The sequence below is a fragment of the Nematolebias whitei genome, chromosome 7 (genome assembly GCF_014905685.2).
Source record: "Nematolebias whitei isolate Nwh7 chromosome 7, NemWhi1, whole genome shotgun sequence".
Taxonomy (NCBI): domain Eukaryota; kingdom Metazoa; phylum Chordata; class Actinopteri; order Cyprinodontiformes; family Rivulidae; genus Nematolebias; species Nematolebias whitei.
The window spans coordinates 34,558,377-34,582,746 of NC_056504.1; the positions used below are offsets into that span (position 1 = coordinate 34,558,377).

General features: G+C 38.6%; 1 protein-coding gene across 1 annotated transcript in view; it reads left to right on the top strand.

Moving 5' to 3' along the window:
• Window positions 1-1,405: 1,405 nt before the first annotated feature.
• The window catches only part of shmt2 (serine hydroxymethyltransferase 2 (mitochondrial)), a 24,044-nt gene continuing 1,079 nt past the window's right edge, over window positions 1,406-24,370 (top strand). The window contains exons 1-11 of the mRNA XM_037679427.1: window positions 1,406-1,523; window positions 8,841-9,032; window positions 12,711-12,790; window positions 13,759-13,959; window positions 14,168-14,249; window positions 17,880-18,002; window positions 19,237-19,376; window positions 19,502-19,664; window positions 20,715-20,814; window positions 22,808-22,963; window positions 23,888-23,995. Coding sequence (XP_037535355.1) covers window positions 1,491-1,523; window positions 8,841-9,032; window positions 12,711-12,790; window positions 13,759-13,959; window positions 14,168-14,249; window positions 17,880-18,002; window positions 19,237-19,376; window positions 19,502-19,664; window positions 20,715-20,814; window positions 22,808-22,963; window positions 23,888-23,995 — 1,378 coding nt within the window. The 5' untranslated portion in view covers window positions 1,406-1,490. The remainder of the gene's footprint in view (window positions 1,524-8,840; window positions 9,033-12,710; window positions 12,791-13,758; window positions 13,960-14,167; window positions 14,250-17,879; window positions 18,003-19,236; window positions 19,377-19,501; window positions 19,665-20,714; window positions 20,815-22,807; window positions 22,964-23,887; window positions 23,996-24,370) is intronic.

Here is a 24,370-nt window from a genome sequence, read left to right on the forward strand (position 1 = left end):
TATCTGTATCTTCCTGTATGTTCATAAGTTTTAAAGAAAAAATATCAAACAAAAGGTTTTCAAAATTGCATTGCACAGCAGCTTATGGTAAACTTTATTGAGCTTAGCTATTTGGAAACTAAGGAGCTTAATATGTGACAACAGCTTCAAGTTTGTCTTAACAAATCACCAAAACTTGTGAAATGACTGCCAATGTTTAAAGTTAAAGGTGAGGTGTGACAGCACTGCAGGTGCTTCAAAAAGGCAATTAGGCTTCTTTCCACAATCCATAAATATACGTTTTGTTAACTAATTCATTGAAATGAAGATGACTGTGTCTCTCTGTTGGATCTGTTGAACCTGCGTTTGACTGGGAAACCGTCCAGTCTGTATCCTGCCTCCAGCCCAGCGACAGCTGAAAGAGCTCCAGCTCCCTTGTGATCACAAGACAAAGTACGTATAACAAAATGAATTTATGAATAAATGGAAAGTCTGAAAAACTGCAGAAAAGCACAACTCAACAAAACTTTCAAATGTTATTATTATTATTATTATTATTATTATTATTATTATTATTATTATTGTTATTATTATTATTATTATTAAAGCTTTATTTAACCAGGTAGATTTCATTGAGATTAAAAATCTATTTTTCTAGAGAGACCTGGCCAAGAATGGCAGACAGACAATTACCAGTCATATCACAGATATCAAAACACAATTAAAATGCAGCATGGTAAATAAAAGATAGAAAAACAACATCAAAATGAAAACGGAACTAAAATAGAATTTGATATCAGTTAAAACATTTAAAAACAAAAGCCTCACTTACAAACTGATTAAGAATGGCCTTAAAAACATTAAAACAGATTAAGTCCTTCAACTTCAAGTCTTTCTGCAGTTGGATTGCACTTTAGATTGCAATGTTAGCTTAAACAAAGAAACACTGCAATCAGTTATGTTAACTGCAATAATTAAAAAATAATAAACAAGACATTTACATCAAGCTGGAGTAAGTATTGAATGTCAGTGCCCTTTCAGATTTTTAAAAACAAATATGGAGAAATTTGATATTATATTTGCATTGTGCAAAAGTTTGCAAATATGTCTCACAGTAAAGTTTATAAATGGTCAATGGACTGTACTTACATAGTCCCATAGTCAACCTTCACTGCTGTGCTTCAAGTCAACCTCCTGTTGGACTCTCAAAAGTAGATTTTAACAGGTGCAAAGCACACCCATCCAAAACAATCAATCATGTACAACAATCAAATGTTTTAGGCCAGGTGGCCAACTTGTTACTCACAGAAACAGCCTGAGGTCAACCAAGGCCAAAGTGGTTCAGGAAAAAATGTGGTAAACTCAATCATCCAGGTAGAAAACAAAAGCCTACACTTCCCATCAGCCCTTTCGGCAGGACGACTGTACCCGGCTGGATCCTCCCACTTCAAACCGTCAGTGGAGCGTGTCAGTGTAGCAGCACTTTTCCCTCTGGACTAACAACTAAAAACATGCTGTCATTCGCTCTCAAGCAACTCACACGGGTAACTGTGTTAACTGGTTCAGATTTTGTGTCATTTTCTTTTTCCCATTCATTGTTTTCGTTTGTGTAACTACATCGCATTTCTGCGCAGGTGAACTGTTAGCTAGTTTTTCTGTGTGGGTCGTACGTGCTAAATTGTAGCCGGGGTGATGAAGTTGACCACCTTTAGGTTCAGCAACATTTGCAGCAGTTACACTGGTTTCACCAACACACAGCTAGCTGTGCTTTGCGTCTTTTTTAGGTTGTATTTTTGTAATGTTTGCGCCTGTTAGCTAGCTGCTGAGCTAGCAGCAGCTAGGTGTTGGTTTGTTAAGTTAAATAGCTGCTGCAGCTGTGAGCGTATGATGCAACAGTCACTTCTCAGTGTCATCATCATGAGGGAGACAAAACTACTGGGTTACAACGTCACGTACTATTGAAGTGTTTATTGAACAACACGCAGTTTTTATATAACTTGGTAAATAAGTACAAGACTATTTTTTGGGGGGGTGAAATAATGTTTATTTTGAAAGTTTGACTGCTAGTTCATGGCTGCACCTGCACTCAGATCTGCTAAAATGATATATATATATATATATATATATATATATATATATTTTTTTTTTTTTGGTAAACGAGAAGCATTTAACGAGATCCCTAAAGGTAATAAAATATTTATTTGCACATTAAATAAAACTGACTAAAACTTTAGGAGTTGACATTAGGTGAACTCCCAGATTGTGTTATCTATGAGGGCAGTCGAAGTAGGGGATAAGCCACTGATGTTTGTGTCTTCTGATAAGAGATAAATCAATAAAATTTGAACCACATTTTTCAATATTGTTTCTAATGATTTTACTTTTATTAAGAGTGTAGGCATTTCAAAGTTCAAGAAGAGTCTTGACAAGCAAATCTGGAATTAACAAAAGCCATTATCTTGTTTAATGTACTTTTTCTTCTGAAGTTTAAATTTTATCTTTTTTTTTTTTTGTCTGTCTGCCTTGTGTAAAATATAATTATATATTTTTCTCATTTTCATATGTAAAAAAAGAATTTGGCAAGATCGTGTAAGATAATGTAAGGAGAATAGCCTAAAGTAAACAAGACAAGTTCTGCACCAATACTGTTCAAAGTCTAAGTACAGAATGAGCCTACAATATTTTTGTATTAACACCTAGCAAATATTAACTTTCAAACTTCCTTCTTAAGATAGTTGTGCAACAGATGATGTACTTTTGTCTACTGTTGGAAGTAAATATGTAATATTTTATTTGTGTCAGGAGTTTCCTGTTTACTATTAGTACTTGCTTATTGGAGTATAGCTGTGAGTATTGAGCATTTTAAATACACTTGCACATTTACTGTGGGTATTATACTTACTTGGATTTGTCACTTTATTATGCACATGCTAAAAGAAATAAAACCACCAATGTTAGTTCTGGTAAATTCAACCTCAGCAATAACTATGTTGATTTATCTGACAAAGACTGCCTTCACTGCTGTTAACCAGCAAAATGTCTGTGGAAATTGGACTTGGAGGCGGATGGTCCTCTGTGGCGACCTCTGATATGGCAGAAAATGAAAAACAAAGAAAAATAACTTGTACACTTAAAAATATTGTATAGAAAAGCATTGTAATTTTATGTTTATTTGAATAGTCTTTGGGCAGCATAGTGGCTCAGTTGGTAGGGCTGTTACCTTTCAGCAAGAGGGTCACCGGATCGAATCGCAGCCAGGGGCCTTTCTGGGTAGAGTTTGCATGTTCTCTTTGTGCATGAATGGGTTTTCTCCAGGTACTCCAGTGTCCTCTCTGACCAAAAACATGCATGGCTGATTGGTAACTCTAAATTGCCCCTAGGTGTAAGTGATGGAGAGACTGAATGGTTGTCTCTTATGTGTCCCTGTGATGGACTTGCGACTTGTCCAGAAGGTTGTCCCCCCCCGCCTCTCGCACAGTGACTGCTGGATATGGGCACCAGTGATCCCCCGTGACCCGGAAAGGAAGAGGTTGGAAAAGATAATGGACGGATGAGTTGTCTTTATTTGACTGACTTTATCACAGCCTCGTTGGTGTGATAGGTGCTCGTGTCAGTTTACAGAAAGCCTCATAATTTGACCGTAGGTTCACATATTTAAGCATCAGTCTTATTTTGGGACATGATCAAGTTGGGCCTGTCACAATAACAAATTTTGCTGGGCAATTAATTGTCTCAGAAATGATTGCGATAAACGATAATATTGTTTGAAATTTAACAATAATTGTCAAATTTTAGAAGAAATGTAGATTTGTTTTGTGTGTAGTACCTTTTTTGACCACTTGATGGCAGTATAAGACAGTTTGAACCAAAGAATTGATAGTTGAGCAGGTGTCTCTTTAAGAAAAATGAGAGGGAGGGCTGTTGACATGATATGGGCTGACATGGTGATATGGTGCACTGTACGCTCAGTGATTTGAGCTCTTTAGCATAGCATTTTTCATAAAGTTTTTAATTGAAAAAAAATCAGTAAAGAAGTTCTCAGCTTCTTTTTTGCAGAAAAAAATGATTTTTTACACAAAGACACGGGTTTCAACCATGAATTGTGGAGCTCGACAAGACAGGGGTTTATTCCCGAGATCAGTCTGTTAGCTTAGCTCGTAGCTTAGCTTCTCGGCTTGGCTACTTTTAACGATCCAAAAACGTGATTTTGGATGGTTAAAATGTATTTAAAAGAGACAAGAGAAAGGGAGGGGACAGTGAAGAGCACCGGAGTTCAAGTGGGTATCTCTGCAGACAAATACGGAAGGCGTATCTGGATGGCCACATCTGATTGGATGATAGAAAAATAGGCGTGTCTGGAGGACCACATCTGATTGGACGATAGAAAAATGGGCATATCCAGAGGGCCACATCTGATTGGACAAAAAAATAAAAGACTGGACGATAAAAAAAAAAAACAGGCGTTTGTGTTAACTACAGACATATTATGTCTAAGAACAAGGCGTTATTGGCAGATTGTGTTAACCACAGGCATATTATGTCTATGGTGTTAACCGGTTTGACATTGGCGGCGTTTCCGGTTCGACATTAGCTGCATCTCCATACCTTTTCTTTCTGCCTCTTAACACAGAACTTCCGGTTACATTTCGAAATAAGAACAACATAAATAGGTAGTGGGGATGGCTAAATGTTTGATTTGTAATACCTAGCCATTACATTAAAAAATAATTCTGTTTTGGTTGGTTTGTGTGTGAAAATAGTTGCAATCAATTCATAAAAAAGAAAAATAAAGTAATCAAAATAATAATGATACTTAAACTGGCTTTGGGACAAAGGATGTTTCCTTTAACTTCACATTTTTTTGTTCGGTTTCTGTAAGATTTCTGCAACTGGAGCAGGTTTTTCTGTTTACTGGTTAACTTCCTCAGCTGTCTGATTTTAAGGGTCAATCCTAGGCCATGTTTCAGCTCCTTTCATAAATTAGATCTCATAGAAGAACACTTCTAAAGAGCAAATTTTGTTTTGAGCTTTTGTTTTGGGCCATTATCTCTTTACAGGACTCATGATCTTTAATTGAGACCAGACTTTTTGACAAATGGGAGCAGGTTTCGCTTCAGCTGCTTCATATTTCATTGTACCCAGATCACACTCAAGCCAACCTGTGTCGGGTGCAGCCTACAACCCAAGAACAAAAGAGAATCTTCTTGTGTTTGACAGCAGATATTACGCTGCTTCTTAGAAACCTTCAGTTTAAAAAAAGAGCTGACATAACTTGCCTAAAGAGACAGCCTACAAACACCTATTCTCCAGAAACTCCCACTTTTGGTCTGCAGAAAACCCCTTCTCCCGGAGTTTAGCCTCGTCTTCAGTAGAAAGAGAGACACGAAGAAACGATGAAGCCGGTAAATGAAAACGAGGTCGATAATTTTCATTCATGCGATTAATTGATTTATTGTTTATCGCGGCAGGCCTAGATCAAGTACCCTACTTAGAGATTTTATGAATTTCACCCTTTTTTTTGTTTTTGAAAATACAAATTTTGCAACCAATTTTTTGTACTCAGACTTACAACTTTCCAGTGTGTTCAAGGCCCCTAATAAAGACTTAATGTAGCTCACATGCTTTTTTAAAATGGGTACTAATTGATTTAGTACATTGTATTATGCTCACAAGATGGGTATAATTTCAGTACATGTTTGTACATTCACAGCCTTTTTATGTCCTCATGGGATCCACATTAGAGAAGTCTTTGTCCAGTTTGTGTGCCAGGCATTTTTTTGTTGTTGCTGCTGTTATCGCAAGTTTTTAATATAACAATTAGGTTTGATCTTTGAAAACTGTTTGTTGTCTGGGCAATAGTCACAATATATTGAAAAATTATGATTGCAGTATTAGATTGCATAATGTGAATATCACAGAGTACTGCATAGATTATAGTAGATTGTACTTTATTTTATGACATGCATTCATGCTCTGAATGCCAGTAATATATTTTGCTAATAATATGGACCCTCACTGTCTGAGATGCTCATACCTGATTAAATTAATGTGGTGGATATCCAAAAGCACATTCAAAAGGTCATGTGCATCCTGATGACAAAAGTAAAAGAAGAGCACACAAAGTTTGTTCTTTAGATATAGGTTGTTCAAGTGGCTTAAATAGCATTAATTTGTCTAAACTAGAGCACCCTTTAGATTTTGATGGTGCAACAAAGGTCAAGAGCCCGGCCTAACCCAGGAGCTTTACTGGATGTGTGCGCTTGGGGCACCAGGCTGTAAAGACATGCTCCCTCTATATTTTCTACTTTGGTAAAAGACTAAATGTTGTGGAATAATTAAAGCATAAAGGTTTCATTCTACTACCTATATCTCCTGAAGATTGGCTTTATTAGCTGCATCTCTTAAGTCTCTGTCATCATAACAGACCTTTGATCCTGATAAAGTCGCCCTGGACTGCACCTCCATCCCTTTTGTGTCTCTCCACTCAATCCAGATTTCTCAGTCTGGTGTCATCCAGAGTGAATCACAGGGCAATTTGTAACAGACAGTCCTGCTATTAGTCAGTGACAGAGAAAGGGGCAACTACGTGTCAAGCTGACGGATGCTGCTGCCCTGTTGGCACTTCTCTGCTTTCTTTTAGATCCCTTTTGTTCCTTCACTGTTTCTCTACTATCATCGGGCTTGTTTTCCTTGTGTTACAGGGTTGATTGTTGTTTGCTATAGCCACTGAAAGACAGCAGTCATCTGTAAAATTGACTTGTCTTGGGAACTGGTTCAGGAAATGGGCAAAAATATAACTGAAGTAGAATTAATGGGAAAAAAATATTCTACTTTCATTGTCTGTTCTTTTTCTTTGTTTACAGATGCTTGACAAGAAAAGCAAAGTGTCAACAATTACCTCATCATTGTCTCAAAGATGTAGTGCATTGTTTGGTGCGCAGCACCCAGGTTTATGTGGCCTGTTGTGCCCCTTTTCTCACAACTGAGTTTTTGTGAAGTTCACCTTCAAACGACAGTGTAATCTGTTGCCTAAAAATAGTCTCACTGTGACATATTTGGTGCTTGCATCGTGGTTCTCGCTTCACTTGGATCTCTTTATCTTGTGTTTATTAATTAATCTTCCGTAATGATCAGGGCTGATAAATGAAGCAAAAAAAGAGAGAGAGAGACAGATCACAGGGACTAACCTGTATGTTTGCTGAAGCTGTTTCACATGGATGCCAAATAAAGATGCCATATGAGCATTACATGGCTGAGTTGGCCTAACAGAGCCAGTTGACAGGATGTGGACAGCAGGAGGGGAAAAGGGAAAGTGAGGAGCAATGAGACTTCTTTGTTTGTTGTGTAGTTAGTAGATGTATTGTTTACTTGTGCAGGGGGGTTAGCCGCTTCATCCTTGGGCATGGTTTGCTCCAGCAGAGAGCAAAGGATGGTTTCTGTCAAGATTTAATGACCCATGTGATTTCTTGGTGAGAAACACATTTTCAGATGCAGCTCAACTTGTCTTTCTTTGCCCTAATGTCTTCCAAATCTTTGAAAGGGGCACTCTCGTCTTTTCCAAAATCTCTACTACCACCGGTGACAGAAGGCCACGGTAGGGACTGTTAGAAACTGTTCATCAGTGTGCCATCTTTACCCTGGTGTGTCTTCATCATCATCTCAGCCAGAACAGCAAGCTACAGGAGGAGGAACTGGGTTTAGAATGAGCCCAAAAAAAGTTACTAAATTCCAAGAACAATTTTTTATCAGATTCCTTTGGTTGAAACATTTTGGTTTTCACAGGTTCTAGGCTTATATTAATTACTTTAAACAATGTAATCCTTTACAAAAGTTTTTTATTGGACTTGGAAAGAGCATAATAGCTTTCTATTATGGATGTCTTGATCTAGTCCCAAGCATTGTGTTAATTGCTTTTTAATAGTGCTATTAAAGGGAGGCTGTCCCTCACACCCCAGCACACCTGTGCAGATGATAACTATAGGTTAGATGCAGGGCGATCGATCTAAGCACAGAGTCATCATCATATTGTTGATTAAATGTCATCAAGGAGCAAGTGTGTTCCAGATGCAATCAACCTGTTGAGGAGTTTTCTTGACCTCCATGCATTCCTCAACAAAACATTTTTTTCCTTCTTTTTTGATGTCAAATGTTTATATACACATTTTATCCATGGGTAAAAACTATTTTCTATATAATTTCATGACTACTGACACAAATCCAGAAAAAAATAGCAGTTTAATTCAGTAAAGGTTTTTAAAAGAGCTTGTTTCAATTTTAGTCTGTTCAGTCTGGTGGGATCCAGCATTGCAGTGGCAGCAGTAGAACTTGCCAGCCCCAGTCCAGATTAGATAAGCAGGAAGTGCTGAATTTGTTCTCTTTCTGCCTCCTTTTTGGTACACTGAGGCTGTAAAAGTCAGTTCTCAGTTTGCAGAAGTGCTGATGGAGGCATAATTGAATAACCATGCTGATTATTGATATCACGCAAACACACAAGCTTTTAATTGTGCCAGGCTACATATTAGGGTGAAAGAATAAAAAGTAGAGGAAAGGACTTCAAAAGAGTCCTTATCAAACAAATCAGGCTGCCACTTTGAAAATGTGAAGTTATCAAGTATGCATGCATTATAGAGACATTATGTTCTGTGTAACTTGCTCTGAGCCCTTGAAGTGCCCACAACTTTCATCAAAAATGTTAATTTATATGATTTTTTTTTTCTCCTGGTGTTTCAGCAGCTTGTCAGTCTTCATGATTCATAATGAGCTATTGCGATAGTCCAGTTTCAGAAAATACATTTTACGTTGACATGCTTCAGTTTAACCATTTCCCCTCTTCTCTCATACAAATGTCCTCCTCCCCTCAGCCACTGTACCACCGGGCCCCTGTTTGCCTCAGTGTGCGTCTCCAGCAGTCCCACGCAGCCACCCGTACATCAGATGAAGATCGCCCTTGGACTGGTCAGGAGAGCCTGGCTGAGGATGACCCTGAAATGTGGGCTCTGCTGCAGAAGGAGAAGGACAGACAGAGCCGTGGTTTGGAGCTAATTGCATCGGAGGTACTTAAACTTTAACAACAAAGCATTTGCTTTTGTCAGAGTCAGAGTTTCTTTATTGTCATTCACACCTCATGTGGTACATGTGGTGGAGCGAAATTATGTACACGGGGTCCCAGTTACATCCAACAATAAAATGTCTAAGAAAAACAGTAAAAACATCTAAGATATGAACTAAGAAAAACATCAACTAAATATACACTAAGCACTCATGCACACATAAAACATTGAACATCAGCACAAACATGAACATGAGTCTGTGAGCAGATGTGCACGCATGAACACATCAACATTGAAACAGATCAGCAGCAACATGAAACAGATCAGCAGCAACATGATATGGTTTTTCACAGTGATTATTCTAGTTAGAGATTCATGAGTCTAACAGCCTCAGGGTAGAAGCTGTTCCTCAGTCTAGTGGTTCTACACTTAATGCTCCTTAACCTCCTTCCTGAGGGGAGTGGGGCAAAAAGTGTGTGTGCTGGGTGGGTGGGGTCCTTCATGATGCAGGTGGCCCTCTTCCTGCATCTGGAGGTGTAGATGTCTGTGATGGTGGGGAGACTGATTCCAACAGATTTCTGTGCAGCCTTCACCACTCTCCGCAAAGCTCTTCTCTCTGCAGCTGTGCAGCCTCCACGCCACACATTGATGCTCGAGCACAGGATGCTCTCCACTGCACACCTGTAGAAGGAGGTGAGGACTGAGCTTCCCAGACCAGCTCGCCTCAGCCGTCTGAGGAAGTAGAGTCTCTGATGAGCTTTCTTGATCAGGCTGGTGGTGTTGTTGCTCCAGCTGAGGTTGTCATTCATGTGTACACCCAAGTACTTGTAGCTGGAGACCACTTCCACCGCGTGGAAGTGGTCTCCTTTTGTGTTCTTGTTTAGTTGATTTGCATTGAACTATTTGAAGTAGACACTGATTCAAAGAACTGGTTATTGAGAAAAGGGTGACGTGAATTCTCAACCATGATTAAACAACTCCTGGAAAAAATGATCAAACTATAAATGCTAAAATGAGGAACCTATTCTATGTAATACCTAAACAGTCTGATGTTGTAAAACCTAACTCAGAATATTAAGAACATTGCTACTTTACAAACTTCTTCAGAGTAAGTACAGAAAAAAACATCAAATCATCACATATGGAAAACAAGACTCTTTATTAATGAAACTTCCATGTTTTTATAGCATTTAACTGATAGAACATTTATTGGCCAAACCACTGAGTTTATAAATTTTTCCTGAAAAAGGTTTGTGCTCTTTGTTCTATGGCAAATGTTTTGTTTTCTCATCTTTAAAAATTACATCAGACTTCTTTGAATTGATGGAATAAGAAATTGTCCAAAATGTCATTGTTTTCAAATTCATTCACTGCAGAAGTAACGACGGTCATCTCCACGGCTCTTTTACAAGACGTGTAAATGTAGATTTTCAGCGACTGTAGAAAGGTGCCTGTTTTCTGAAGATGGTTCTGTTTATGTCTCATTGGACCTGCACCAAACAAAAGTTCTCACAACAGATTTTTGTTTAATGCAGATTAAACATTTATCACAGTTTTTATTTTGTTCAATCTTTCACAAGTTCTTATTTTTATGTACCTTTTAATCTTGTTTATTTTGCTTACCTTCAAGAACAACTAACGTCTTTGTTCCACAATTTATTTTGTAGTACCATTTTGTAGAAATTTCAAAGTATTTACACTTTATTGTTATTTATTTTAGTCAATGTTCAGCTTTAGGTGTTCTTGTTGGGTTGATGTTTTTTTTGTTGATCAACCAGATATATTTTGATAATTTAAAAAATCCTCCGCTTGGTCTGGAGAAAATGCCATTACAACTTTTAAGTTTACTTTTATGTATATTTGGCAAATGTGAAATGTCCAGCTATTGAAGAAAATAATTTTATGTATTGGTTTATTTTCTCCAGAGCTTTTAATCCTCCACTGGCGCTTTCTACTTTTATAAATTTTCACTTAAACAAAAAAAAAAAGTTACCAGGTGACCTCAATGAATCACATTTTATCCTCTCGAGCAGCTTAAGAAAACAGGCACAATGAGTTTTTCATTGCTGTAAACTTCTCACTATGAAGTGTGACGTTTCCAATATTCTGATTGCAATTTGATCTTGTTTAATTTATTTATGAAGTTACGTTAGTAGAAATTCCATCCTCTTACACTGCTTAGGTTTCCTTGTGTTTAAAGATATAACAAAAGCACTTACTCACTCTGTAAGAGTTGGCAACACGTGTATTTTGTGCAGGTAACTGAAAACACTTCATCTCTGATTAACATTTTGCCAGTCAGGTGAATTTGTAGGCTTGCTTCATTTATCATCTATCATGATTCTATTTATTTTACATTGTACTGCCATTAGTATGATTGAAGTCTTTTTATTACATTTTTCTAAAAACTAAACGGATATAAACTCCATTTCAATTATTACATTGAATGTGGTGCATTAAGCACAACAAATAAAAAGGCCATTAACATTTTATCGAGTGCAAACTAGTCGTGACTCAGGTTTCTAAATGATCTGGGAATTGTATTTTATAGCACTGGTTGTCCTTTTTTTCTTTAACACTACAAGGTTTATAGAATTGTATTTTTTAGTAAACTGTAATTATAAAATATTTATTGTAAAAACTTGACTAGAACAGATGAATATTGGCCTCCATAAACCTTAATTTGTCACCCAGTGACACACTGCAGTAAAATTATTAGAAATTGTCTTTTTTAGTTGTAAAATGCTGCAGGAAACTGGCCTTGCTTTAAGCAACAACGTTGTACTGGGCAGCCCGTTTGTTTTCATTCCTGGGCAAGGCTCCGTGAAATGGAGAGTTTTACTATTCAGAAGGCCACACAAGGCTTTGTCTTTTGTTTTTCTCCCTCCCCTCTTGTTTCTTCTTTACCACAATAGTTGTTCAGTGGAGTATATCAGCCTCTTCTCCAAACAAAGCCTGGCCACTCTAGTGTGAGATGAAGCTGATATCTTCATTCAGCTTCTCTCCTAACTCACTCTGCGAAGCCCATAACGGTACAGTCTGTCAGACACTGCTGGAGTCAGAAGACGTACATTTTTACACACTTGTCTGCCCAACACACACACACCTCAAACACTGAACCAAACACACCTCCGTTGCTAATATATGCACAGTTATCGGCATGACAGACGGATGCAACAGAAAGCTGTTACTGGAGCTGTAATCTTCCTTGATCTCCTCTTTGCTCCTTGGTGAGGCATTAGCATAAGCACTCATATGATGCACCACAACCACCCAGTCAAAAATAAATGAAGAAAAGGAGTTATGAATGCATTTAACTGTAAATGTTGTCAAATTATTGACCTTTGTTTAGATCTGTGCTTATTTTCCTAAAAAAAAAAACATATTTGTTTTCCCTGAAATAGAGAAATTATTGTTGGAGGGCCTGAAAATTGTACCTCAACATGTATGGAGACTTTTATTACATTATCTTGTATCCTCCAGCAGCTTGGTGATAAGCACTGTGAAGTGTAGAGTGTTAGTCTATGGATGTCCAGAGGTTCAATACTGTAATGATTGCCACTTGCCAGAGGGGGATTTCTCACTATCACTTAACAGACTTTAATTTGCCGTCCTTGTCTCTTCTATCCTCTTGTTTCATTGATCCGAGTGTGTGTTTGATTGTGTGTGTTCACACCACAGAATTTCTGCAGTCGAGCAGCTCTGGAAGCTCAGGGTTCCTGCCTGAACAACAAATATTCAGAAGGCTACCCAGGGAAAAGGTAGATGTTTATTCAGCCACACCTCACCTTATTAACACTGCTGATATTCTGTGCTTGAGGACATTTGCTACAGACATGTAAAAATAGACACACACAGACGCATACTAATTTTATTCTTACTTCTTTAGGCAGCCTGTGAGTCACAACCTAAACGTATAGTAAATAATCCACAGCCTCTGTCTTGTAAAGTGATAACTGAATGTTTTTTCTTTTGTTTCCTGTTGTTTCTTTTGGATAATTTACATTTATCAGCAGCAAACTGAGAGCTGGCATGCTTAGAATGCTAATCGTTTGATGCCATTTGAATCCTGGAATACAAGCTTCTCATAAATCTCCCTCCCACTGTATGTGTTTTTAATTTTATCCCCCCACCCAACATCCCACTCATCTGCTGCTTTATGCTTTAATGTAATGAAACAAAACGAACATTTCATTGATTTAAAGGTTTGTGCTGCAGCTGTGTGTTGTTCCTTTATCTGCAATTCTGCTGAAATGTGTTTTAAGTATTTTTCACCTGATGTGCCCCAAATCTGTTGAAGCTCTTTGGGATCATCATTCGTTGATTTATTTGTTTTTATTCATTGGCTCCGTTTGTGGCAAATGCTAGAAAGTGTAGAAGCATTTTTATGAAGCGATTTTACAGTTTATTAGAAAACATGAAAGGATTTCCTTTGTACTGGCTAATCTATAGAGAACTTTCCTCCATCAGGAGTTAATGATATAAAGAAAAAAAAACTTAAAATACTAAATAATAGTCCACCGTCACATTGTGCGGTCAATCATTAGTTGTTTAAGTTATTGATATACCAAGGATATTCTGAGCCCCCCAAAGAATCAGGAACATTGCAATTTAGATGCTTAAATTGCAAAAAATAAGTTAAATCTTTGTTAAATTTTGTTTCCAGTATTGGTACATATTTTTTATTTTTTACATATTTGTAAACTCTCTCTCTCGACCTTGACTGCAGGTACTACGGTGGAGCTGAGGTGGTTGACCAAATTGAACTTTTATGTCAGAAACGAGCTTTGGAGGCCTTTGACCTGAACCCAGAGAAGTGGGGTGTCAACGTCCAGCCGTACTCTGGTTCTCCTGCTAACTTTGCTGCCTACACCGCTGTGCTCAACCCCCATGAACGTCTGATGGGCTTGGACCTGCCTGATGGAGGACAGTCAGTGTTCAATTGCTTTTATGTCACCTTTTTCTATTGTCCTTTTTTTAAAATCTATTCCAGTTTTTTATTTTTTTATTTTTTATCGATAATACAAGTGGCCTAAATAATCGTTTTAGTTATGTCCCTGTACAATTTCTTAAGCTTAAAATATTTTTAATCATAAAGAGCACTGTTTGTAATAAAACTGTACATTTTGTCACTCCAGTTTGACACATGGCTACATGTCTGATGTGAAGAGGATCTCTGCAACCTCAATCTATTTTGAGTCCATGCCCTACAAGTTAAATGTAAGTAGACATAATCAGCTTGTCTGCATATATTCTTAATACATTATAAGCTTTAAAGGTGATGAAACGAGTCAATACAAACTGTAGCAGAAAAAGAACGCTATAGTGTCATCAAAATGTCGGACAAAAAAAATGTTAAAAGTTTTCTGCATATTTTAAAACCACTGATTTAGTTGTTTTAGTTTTAAGTTTCGATTTGGTTTTACCAATTAGTGCAAAATCAAAAGCACCCGAACATAAATATGTATTTGCGCTGCCTTAATAAAAATAAAAGTGACAGAGTGACATAGCAGAAATGCCCCCAGTACTTTTCAAATCTCTCACACACTTCTTAAATCCAGATGATGGTCACCCTAAAATGTTAAAGTGCAAATGTGTTGGGCTATATGGTTGTGATTATATACCATAATCAGCTGGACATTTTAGAAAAAATAATATACACAGATAAATAAAACAACCAAACTGATCATTTGACACATTTCAAATAGGGATCACGTGTGTCCTCTCACAGTAAGTGTTGAATAACAGAAAAACGGGTTGTTATACATCAACATTTACCTACATTTGTAAGCACTTAATCAAATTACTATTTTGGAGAAGAACAGCAGGTTGTGTGTGCAGCAGCTCTGATTCTGTCAGGTGTCCTAAACCCCCTCCTCCCTTCTCTCACTTCACGCTTCTGAGCTGAACTCTTCTTCGCTCCTGCTCCAGTCTCGTGGCACCGTTTGAAGCACCTGAAGGCTTCAATTCTCTGTTGTCCAACTAAGGACAATCAGTCAGTCAATCAATCCATCCATCCATGTTTTATTAAAGTAAATTGGACTGTCTTTTTGACATTTTGATCGCTGTTGTTTTGACAAATTAGCATCGTTGTTTTGAAACGTGACGTATAATGTGAATAACGCATCAAACATTTCTCTCTTTGCATTTTTTTATTTATTTTTTACAGTAAGCTTTTTTAAAATTTATTGTCTGAAATGTAGCAGGAGTTAAGACACCTGCTGATGTGTGCGCGCGCAGGGTAGAGATTGGAGACGTTTCTGTGCGTAACGTGCACTGTCCACAGGGAATTTATTTATTCTGTTGAATAAATGATCGTTTCTGTTTCGGGGGTCTGAGGGGAGGGGAGAGGGGGTGTTTTTCAGTGCGCGGCCCTGCTGAGGAGGGACAATATTTGGAGAGGAGCAGGAGACAAGGACTCCGCGCAGCACCTCTGTGCGTAAATGTGACTATCTGATCCGACCTCACCACAACCCCCCCACACACCCCGCCTAGAGGCTCCTCTCCTGCTCCTCCAAGGAGCGTGTAGCTGGTTCGCCATGCATGCTGTGGCTGGAATATCCACAGACTGGGTCTGCTGGGCTGAGGGCAACGTCTCCTCTTGTTGTATTTTTTAAATAAATAATCAAAATAAAAATGCGATGACTTTGAACTTTTAGGGGTGGAGTTGACGGATCCGAGGAAAGAGTTACCAGAACAGAACAGGTCAAAATGAGAGTTCCTAGATCTTGTTCCGGCAGGATCCGGCTCAAATTAACCACTGCATTAAACATAATCAATATGGGGAGTGGTGGCGCAGAGGTTAGAGAGGTGGGCCTGTGATCGGAAAATCGCCGGTTCACGCCCCGGCCCCGACAACATAAAAAAAAAAAAAAATTGTGGGTGGGGTAGGTGAAGCACCCACACTTGCCCCCAACCTCATTCGCCCCACTCTGGGCCCATGAGCAATGCCCTTAACCCCCCATTTGCTCCCTGAACAGGTCTCTCTTGAAAATGAGTTCTCATGGCTCAGTGAGACTACCTGTATAAATAAAGGATAAATAAAAATAAAATAATCCATGTTGAAGTGTTACATAATTTTCAGACCTTTTTTTGGCGTCTGCATTTGGTAGCAGGCCAAAGTGGCAAAGACCATGCAGAATAATGTAGTATTTTAATTCCACAGCAGAGAAAGCTGTGTAGTCTCTGTAAGTAGGTCTAGGAAAAAAATATCGGTATTGATATCGGTTATCGGACAAATAAGTTTTAACATATCGGCATATTAGATATCGTCCAAAAATCCAATATCGTGCATCACTAATTTCAAAATAATATACATCCTCTAAAAAATACTTAATACAAAACAGCACACTGTTTATACACAGAAATATCTTTTTAGGATATTATCAAACCACAGTTAGCCTTGGTTGACCTGATGGCATTTATCTGGTTAAAATATCTGGCTCCTTGTTAGGGAGTCCTAAAAGTGTCTTGTTGAAGTCCCTGGGGTGACAGCTGCACCCATTACTCTTATTTATTACTTGAGTTGGTGTCATGCATTATAAATTACACGTGAAGACTTGGAATAATAACTTACTGCTTTTTTTTATTTGTCTTTTTGAATAAAATGTATTTGGGTATTTGCTGAAAGATTAAATGGACTCTAGATTTTCTTTTTAAAGTTTTTTTTTCTGCTTCTTTGCTTACATTTAGATGAAATAAGTCAGACAGAATAGAGACTTTATTTCTTACTCAAATATTAACCCAGCAGACACTTGTTGGCAGCTACTTACTTAAAGAGGGGATTTAAGTTGATGTATGCCCACCTTGCATAATGTTATACTGATACGCAGTGTTAGGGTTGTTTACTTGTGCTGAAATCTTTAAAATATACATATATACACATGGCAACTACAGTAGCTATATTTCAGTCCGTGTTTAATGTATTTTATTCTGAGGGTTTGAGGTTTTGTAATAGTGTTGATAGCAGCTGATGGATGACACAGAGGGTCTGCATGTCCAGGCCTGCTGATGTATGGGCAGGCAAGACCCCTCTGTGGGAAAGATAATGGGAAATCGACAGGCTGGCCAGCATCACTGGCTCTGTCTTCACAATGAGCAGGTTGATGGAGTGAGGGGGCATCCAAAGAAGTGCTCTGGAGATGGGAGATTATCAGGTTGTCTAAATAAAACTTTCTCCTCTTTTCCCTCCTTTGTCCATGTTTCTGACACCCCAGTTTCCCTTGTTTCTGTCTCCTACTTTGTTTTTCTGCTGAATTGAGCTGACTTTTATTGTCACTACGTGAATGCTTGGAGGAAACTTAGAAGGGCAAAACTGTAGATTCAGGCACCAGACATGGGTCATTTTATGTGACTCTGAACTCCTTCTTCAGATTTTTGTATCAACTGACACGTTTCTGAAATATCCTGGGTCATTGAAAAAAGCAGGGAGAGTCTTAAAACCTGCTTCATCTGTTCAGCCTCATCACACCAGTTTAGCAGATCCCTAAAAGGCTGCATTTGGATAAGTAGGGGTGCATTACTGCAATTGCTCCATCTTCCTCCACGATATGATAGGTGTAAATGTCTCCCTTAGATAGATTCTTTCCCCTTTTAAAGCAGCCAAAGTACTTAAATTGCAGCAGCTTCAAATGAGCATCAAATGGAAAAATCTCTTTTCCGTGTCGATATGCTCACTCTTGATCTCTAGACATCGTACTTTTTATCTTCTCATGTTTCCTCTTTCCTTGACTCTTACTCTCCTACAAATATTCTCATATTCCTCCTCCTCCACTTCTTCTGTATTCATGCTTCTTTCATTACTTTTTCTCTCAACCTGTCTCGCTTTTTTTTTTGGTACTTTTTTTGCAGCCTGCAACGGGACTCATAGACTACGAGCAGATGGAGATGACAGCCAAGCTGTTCCGGCCCAAGCTCATCATCGCTGGCACCAGCGCCTATGCTCGCCTCATTGACTATGCCCGCATCAAGAAGGTGAATTGAAATCCCTTTATTCAAACAACCTCACCCTATTTTCACCCTGTCCTGTCTTTTTTTTTTTTTTTTGGTTGCTACCTGTTTTTTCCTCCACTTCTCTCCGTGTAAGTGAGATCAGACCAGCTTTGTCCTCCAATGTTAAACTAATCCAGCCCGTTCACTGAAATGTCAAACACACCTACAACCTTTAAAGGTATGTCAAACCTGGCCTGATTTTCTTGCAGACACAGATTTTGTTCATTTCTGTCTTTCATTTGAGATCTTTCATTTAATATAAATCATTCACTTTTTAAATGTTTATCATTTCTGAATACAAATGGTTTTTGTCGCAATACTAGTTTTTATAGAGGGAGCTTTGTTGCCTGCTAAACTCTCTCTCAGCACACAGTAGCAACTTCTAAACACATACTTCACTGCCCTCTTTCATGGTGCACAAGAGGACCCTTTATCTGTTTTGTTATACCAACCTGCTGATTCACTTCATTCACTCCGTGACTGCTTCCCTTTGTAGCAGAGCTCCACTTTAGATAGTACCATCAGATGGAGTGTCCCACCATTACAGAGCTGTGTTTTTATTAACCACCATAACAACTCTGTAGCCAGGCTTTTTACTGGCGTGCTATTTTCTCTCTGAGTTTGTTACTCTTTTGGCCTCTAACCATAGCAAAACGTGCTCTAGTATTCTTTACCCACTTTACCCTCCTTTTTTCCTCTAATACACACACTCTGATCCAGTTTAGATGCAAGGGGAAAGAAGATTGTCTTGATAATACAGTTTAATTGGAACACTCAAAAGATTGTTTACTGCTCTGATCAGTCGCCAGAGAGTCATTTACATTTTAGCTTGCTATTTATTGTTTCTGCCTTTTTCAATACAGCTGGCAAGTGAAAGCATGGATTTATGGAATGTTGCTATAATATTTCAGACCTCTTAAGACTGCAGATGAGAGTGTAATTACACATTGTGAAATATCTTCCCCTTGAGAAAATAGGTATCGCTAGCAGATGAAGAGTAAGTTATCAAATCTTAATTGTGCAGACAAAATGCAAATGTAGAAAAGCTATAAGAGCTTGTTTTAGCTTAAATGTTTACATATGAAACCAAATACAATTCTTGATTCATAACGGCTTGTTGCACCATGTGGCTTAGTTTGATGGTACTAAAGCAGTTGCTGGCAGCAATTTATACTCAATTTCTTGCCTTTTTTTTTTTAAATCATTTTTGTATCAGCTGTGCACAGAAATTAATGCCTACATGCTTGCTGACATGGCTCATATCAGTGGTTTGGTGGCAGCCAAAGCAATCCCCTCCCCCTTTGATCATGCTGACCTGGTCACGTCCACCACACACAAGTCCCTCAGAGGAGCAAGGTAAGGATGGTCAGTGGGCCAAAGAAGCAAACGATGGAGACGAGTCAAATAATCAAAAATAGCTTGTGCAATTTTCTTTTATAATATGAGATTGTTTTTCCATGTGTTGGTTCTGTTCTGTTTAGGGCTGGTCTTATCTTTTATCGTAAAGGTGTTCGCTCAGTGGACAAGAAAGGAAAGGAAATCATGTATGACCTGGAAGACAAGGTCAACTTTTCGGTGTTCCCCTCCCTGCAGGGGGGACCTCACAACCACGCCATTGCTGGTGTAGCTGTGGCTCTCAAGCAGGTTTGTTCAGCACAAGTGTCCACCTTTAGTGAGACCAAACAACAGAATAACTTGATTAGTGACATTAAGTTTAAGCAACTTCATTATACAAATAGAATCTTACCACAGAGACATTAGTATAGTCACACTTATACAACATTTTTCTACTGTTCAATCATAATATCAAAGTTCATGCTCAATAATCCAGGTCAAAAAATCCAACAATGTTCAGTCAAGTTATCTGGACGGTTTCTTTTTTTGTTGAAATGTTTCATTCTTCATCCAAAGGACTTCATCAGTCCGAGGCGCCACAAACAAACTCAGTCCCGCAACCAGCACACTCACATAGTGGACCAACCAGTTTGCTGGTGATAAGATGGTTTCTGGGGCCCACCCTCTCCTCGTCTACTCTTCTGAGAAGCCATAGCCAAAGTGGTTCAAAACCTCAAAGTTCATGCTCGATAATCCAGGTAAAAGAGATCCAACAAAGTTCAGTCAAGCCATCTGTATTTTTATTTTTGGCAACATTTTAACCTTCATCTAAAGGACTTCGTCACCCATCTTTTTTCAACCTTTATTTACACAGATAAATCACATTGACCCTTAAAGACTCATTTACAAGTGAGACCTGTTTAGACAGACAAAAAGTGATGAAAGTGACGCATATGGATTTGGAGGCAAAAAAATCTTATCTAACTCACTCCCTGGCCGAGGAGAGATAGTCTGATATTGAAAAAATACCCCGCACATAGTGACGCAGACATTCCGCAGGGGAGGGGAGACAAGAGCATTGATCTTATCACCAGCAAACTAGTTGGTCCACTATGTGAGTGTGCTTCTTGTGGGACTGAGTTTGTTGCAACTCATCGGACTGATGAAGTCCTTTGGATGAAGGACGAAATGTCTCAACCAAAAACTAACCGTCCAAATGACCTGACTGAACTTTGTTGGATTTGATCATACTGTTTCCTGTTGTAAGACGATCCGTTCAAGGGAGAGACATTCTTCATATTATTTCATGGACAGCTAGCCTAACTCTTTCACTGTTCACCTCTGTTTTGGTGTGTCCAGGCACAAGCGCCAATGTTCAGAGAATACATTGCCCAGGTACTCAAGAACTCCAAGGCCATGGCTGCAGCTCTCCTCAGTAAAGGCTACACAGTAGTATCAGGTAATTTAACTTGTTTGTAAATCTGTTTCTTTCTTCTTCTTTTTTTTACTCCTACAGAAGACATTGATCTATTATACGGCAAAGAAACAAACTCATGTAAAACCACCTGTCACAAAATGCAAATTACACAGTGGGGGGGGGGACAAAAGTGCATTTAAATTCATGATGTGCAAATGGACTAATGCTTGTACAGCTGCCTTGTCAGTCAAGGAAATAAAATCTGATGAAAGTGGTTGTTTTGCGATTGCAAGCAAATACTTGACTCTTGTTTAGCATTTAATACGCTGGCCTCAGCTGCTTTTTGATATATAGCCCTAAATTGAAACCCTTTAAAAAATCTAGACTTGTTTGTGCTTGCACTGCAGCATGTATTTACTCACTTTAAATACTGTTTTAGTAAATGAACTGGAAAAAAAGACCAAGATTTTGTAACACTGATTAAAAATAAAAAAATTAAGTACTTTTCAAAGCCTGTCAAACAAGTTAAATATTTAGGAGGCTAATATTATTATTTTTAGCTCAATTTGGGGAAAAAAATCCAGTTTGAAAATAGTCGCCTGTTTTCTGTCTCAGTACATGATTACAAGAAGTTGATCAAATCAAATTCCTGAGAGATTTGCTGTAATTGACTCACAATACTGATATTAAAGATTATGGGGAGTGGTGGCACAGAGGTTAGAGAAGGTGGGCCTGTGATCGGAAGATCGCCGGTTCAAGCCCCGTTACCAACAACATCAAAAATGTGGGTGGAGTAGCTGAAGCACCCACACCTGCCCCCACCCTCATTCATCCCACTCTGGGCCCTTGAGCAAGACCTTTAACCCCCACCATCTGCTCCTCTGGGTGTCCCAGATAGCAGCTCTCTGCTCCACACAGAGGGCTGTGGTAGCTCGGTGTCTGTGGTTGCGTCAGGAAGTGCATCCGGCGTAAAAATAACTGCAAAGTCTTTGTGCGACTTGGTTCGCTGTGGCGACCCCTGAAGAAGGGAGCAGCCAAAAGAAGAAGAAGAAAAAGCAACTGATATTAAAGATTAAGCACATTGGAAAAAGTTTATTGGTTGCTGAGTTAAACAACAACATTTAAAATGCTTTTATCTTTTTTCTGAGTTTTGTTCAGTCTGCAACAAACACAGACACTGCTTAGTCAGCACATTCTTCATTAATGGTGTTTAGGACAGATCATTGTGATTCTTTGAATGTTATAAAAATATCAAGATATGAGGGTGGAGCGGTTTTATTTTTTAATTTCCTCCTTGCACTGTTTTGTAAATAAAACATTTAGGTGTTTAAAACTTTGGATTTTATTATAGATATTGTTTGTTTTTTTTCATCAGTAGTTTTTTAAAAAGTTGCTTACGGATGTTGAAAAATGATGAAAACCTTCCACAAGTATTATTTGGTTTGGTGAGAAACACTTGAGGGTTTTCATGACACGTTTTGATTACTGTGATTAGTTATTCTTTTATAAATTGCCCATTCTGTCCTCCCTGCTGCAGCAACAACACACATGAGGTTGATGTATGCTTTTATGATTTATTTGGAGCAAGAAAACCCTGGAAAGATTAGCGGCAACTTCAGTATTGGAATCTGCTTGGAATCCAAATATATAAACTACCCATTTATCATCTTGTGGAGATAAGTCTTTCTGCAGACGGCATGACAATGATAGAACATGGAGGATTGTAACATCTGTCACAACAAGTGTGGCTGAAGCCTAACTTTAATCAAAACTTGTGCAGCATCTTGCAGGTGTGACTTGTAGCGTGCTGTTACTATCAAGTGGAAAAGTTGATATTTGAAGGCTGGGGCTGGATACTACTGACCCACACAGCCTACATTATTTTTTGCTCATTTAATGGTAAATGAAAAAGGAAAATGTATCGGTTTATTTTCTTAATGATCATATATGTGCATAAAAAATGTAAACGTGTGGCTTATCGTTGACAGGATTTGGTCCTATCCAAATGTTTTTACAAAAGTGTTGTATGTTTCAGGTGGAACCGACAACCACCTGGTTCTGGTGGACCTCCGGCCTAAGGGCATCGATGGGGCTCGAGCTGAGAGGGTGCTGGAGCTCGTGTCGATCACGGCCAATAAGAACACGTGCCCAGGGGACAAGAGCGCCCTGACCCCGGGTGGCCTCAGGCTGGGTAAGGAACTGTTTCACCATATGTTAAACTGGACTCTTTAAACGGCTTGTCAGGAATAATAAAAACCAAGAAACTAAACATGGTGTTGATCAACATTTGATTTTTCTGCTTTTTTTACTATAACTTCTTTTTGTCCATGTTTCTGGTACAAATAACATCTTCTTCACTTTGTCTCTGTATATTTAGCAGCAACTTTGAGCAGATCACAATTAAAACAAATTGGGATCATCTACAAAAATAATTGGGAAGCTCCATAGTTATATCAGTGCACAATAAAATGCTTTTGACATGTTTTGTGCCAAATGCAGCACACTTTCAGGGTCAGTGCAGTCCTGTATTCACTGTCCTTTCTGCTGTTTGCAGTTTTTAAGGAACACAGTGGTGACAAATACAAAATTTGACATTTCTTCCTGTCGATGGGGGAAAAAAAAAATTAAATGCAAAATATGTCTGGTATCTGCCATAATATTAAAAAAACTAGACAGAGAAATGTAAATTATTTATTTTCTGAAATGAAATGTATAAATAAAGATCATTTTCTCAGAGCTGGAGAAAGGAAGAAACGCACTGCTTAACCTATAAGTGTTTTTTTTCCCAACCTAAGGTCCCCCCTCTCAAAACGAACAGTACACAGGACTGTTTTTGACTTCAGATGCCCAAATATATGCTCTGAAGTACAGAAGAAGTAGCACTTTTCATATGTCCCCTTTAAGGCATCTTTCATAATTACCTCGTCTTTTTGAACTTGTCTTCACAGTAGTGTCGTGCCAGTAGTTTCCTATCAGCCATCAGGTTCTGTGTAGATTTGACACATTGTCTGAGTGCATTAAGGGTTCCAAAAGCAGCGTTTTCCAGACTCCTCCTTTTAAGTTGAAAGAAAATGTGAGGATTGAAAGTAAATCATTTCCTTATTCTCTCTCTCAGGTGCTCCAGCCCTGACTTCCAGACAGTTCAAGGAAGATGACTTTGTCCAAGTTGTTGAGTTCATGGATGAGGGTTTTAAGATTGCATTGGATGTGAAAAAGAAGACTGGTAGGATTATAAATTTGTTTGGTATAGTTGTTGCCTCTCAGCGAGAAGGTTGCCGGATCAAATCCTGACCTCTGTGCATGCATGGGTTTTCTCCGGGTACTCCGGTTTCCTCCCACAGACCAAAAACATGCATGTTAGACTGATTGGTAACTCTAAATTGTCCCTAGGTGTGAGTGAGAGAGTGAATGGTTGTTTGTCTCATTTGTCTCTGTGTCCCTGTGATGGACTGGAGACCTGTCCAGGGTGTCTCCTGCCTCTCGCAGTGATAGCTGGATATGGGCACCAGTGACCCCCGTAACCCGAAAAGATAAAAGTGGGTGAAGAGGGAGGATGGATGGATGGATGGATGGATGGATGGATGGATGGATGGATGGA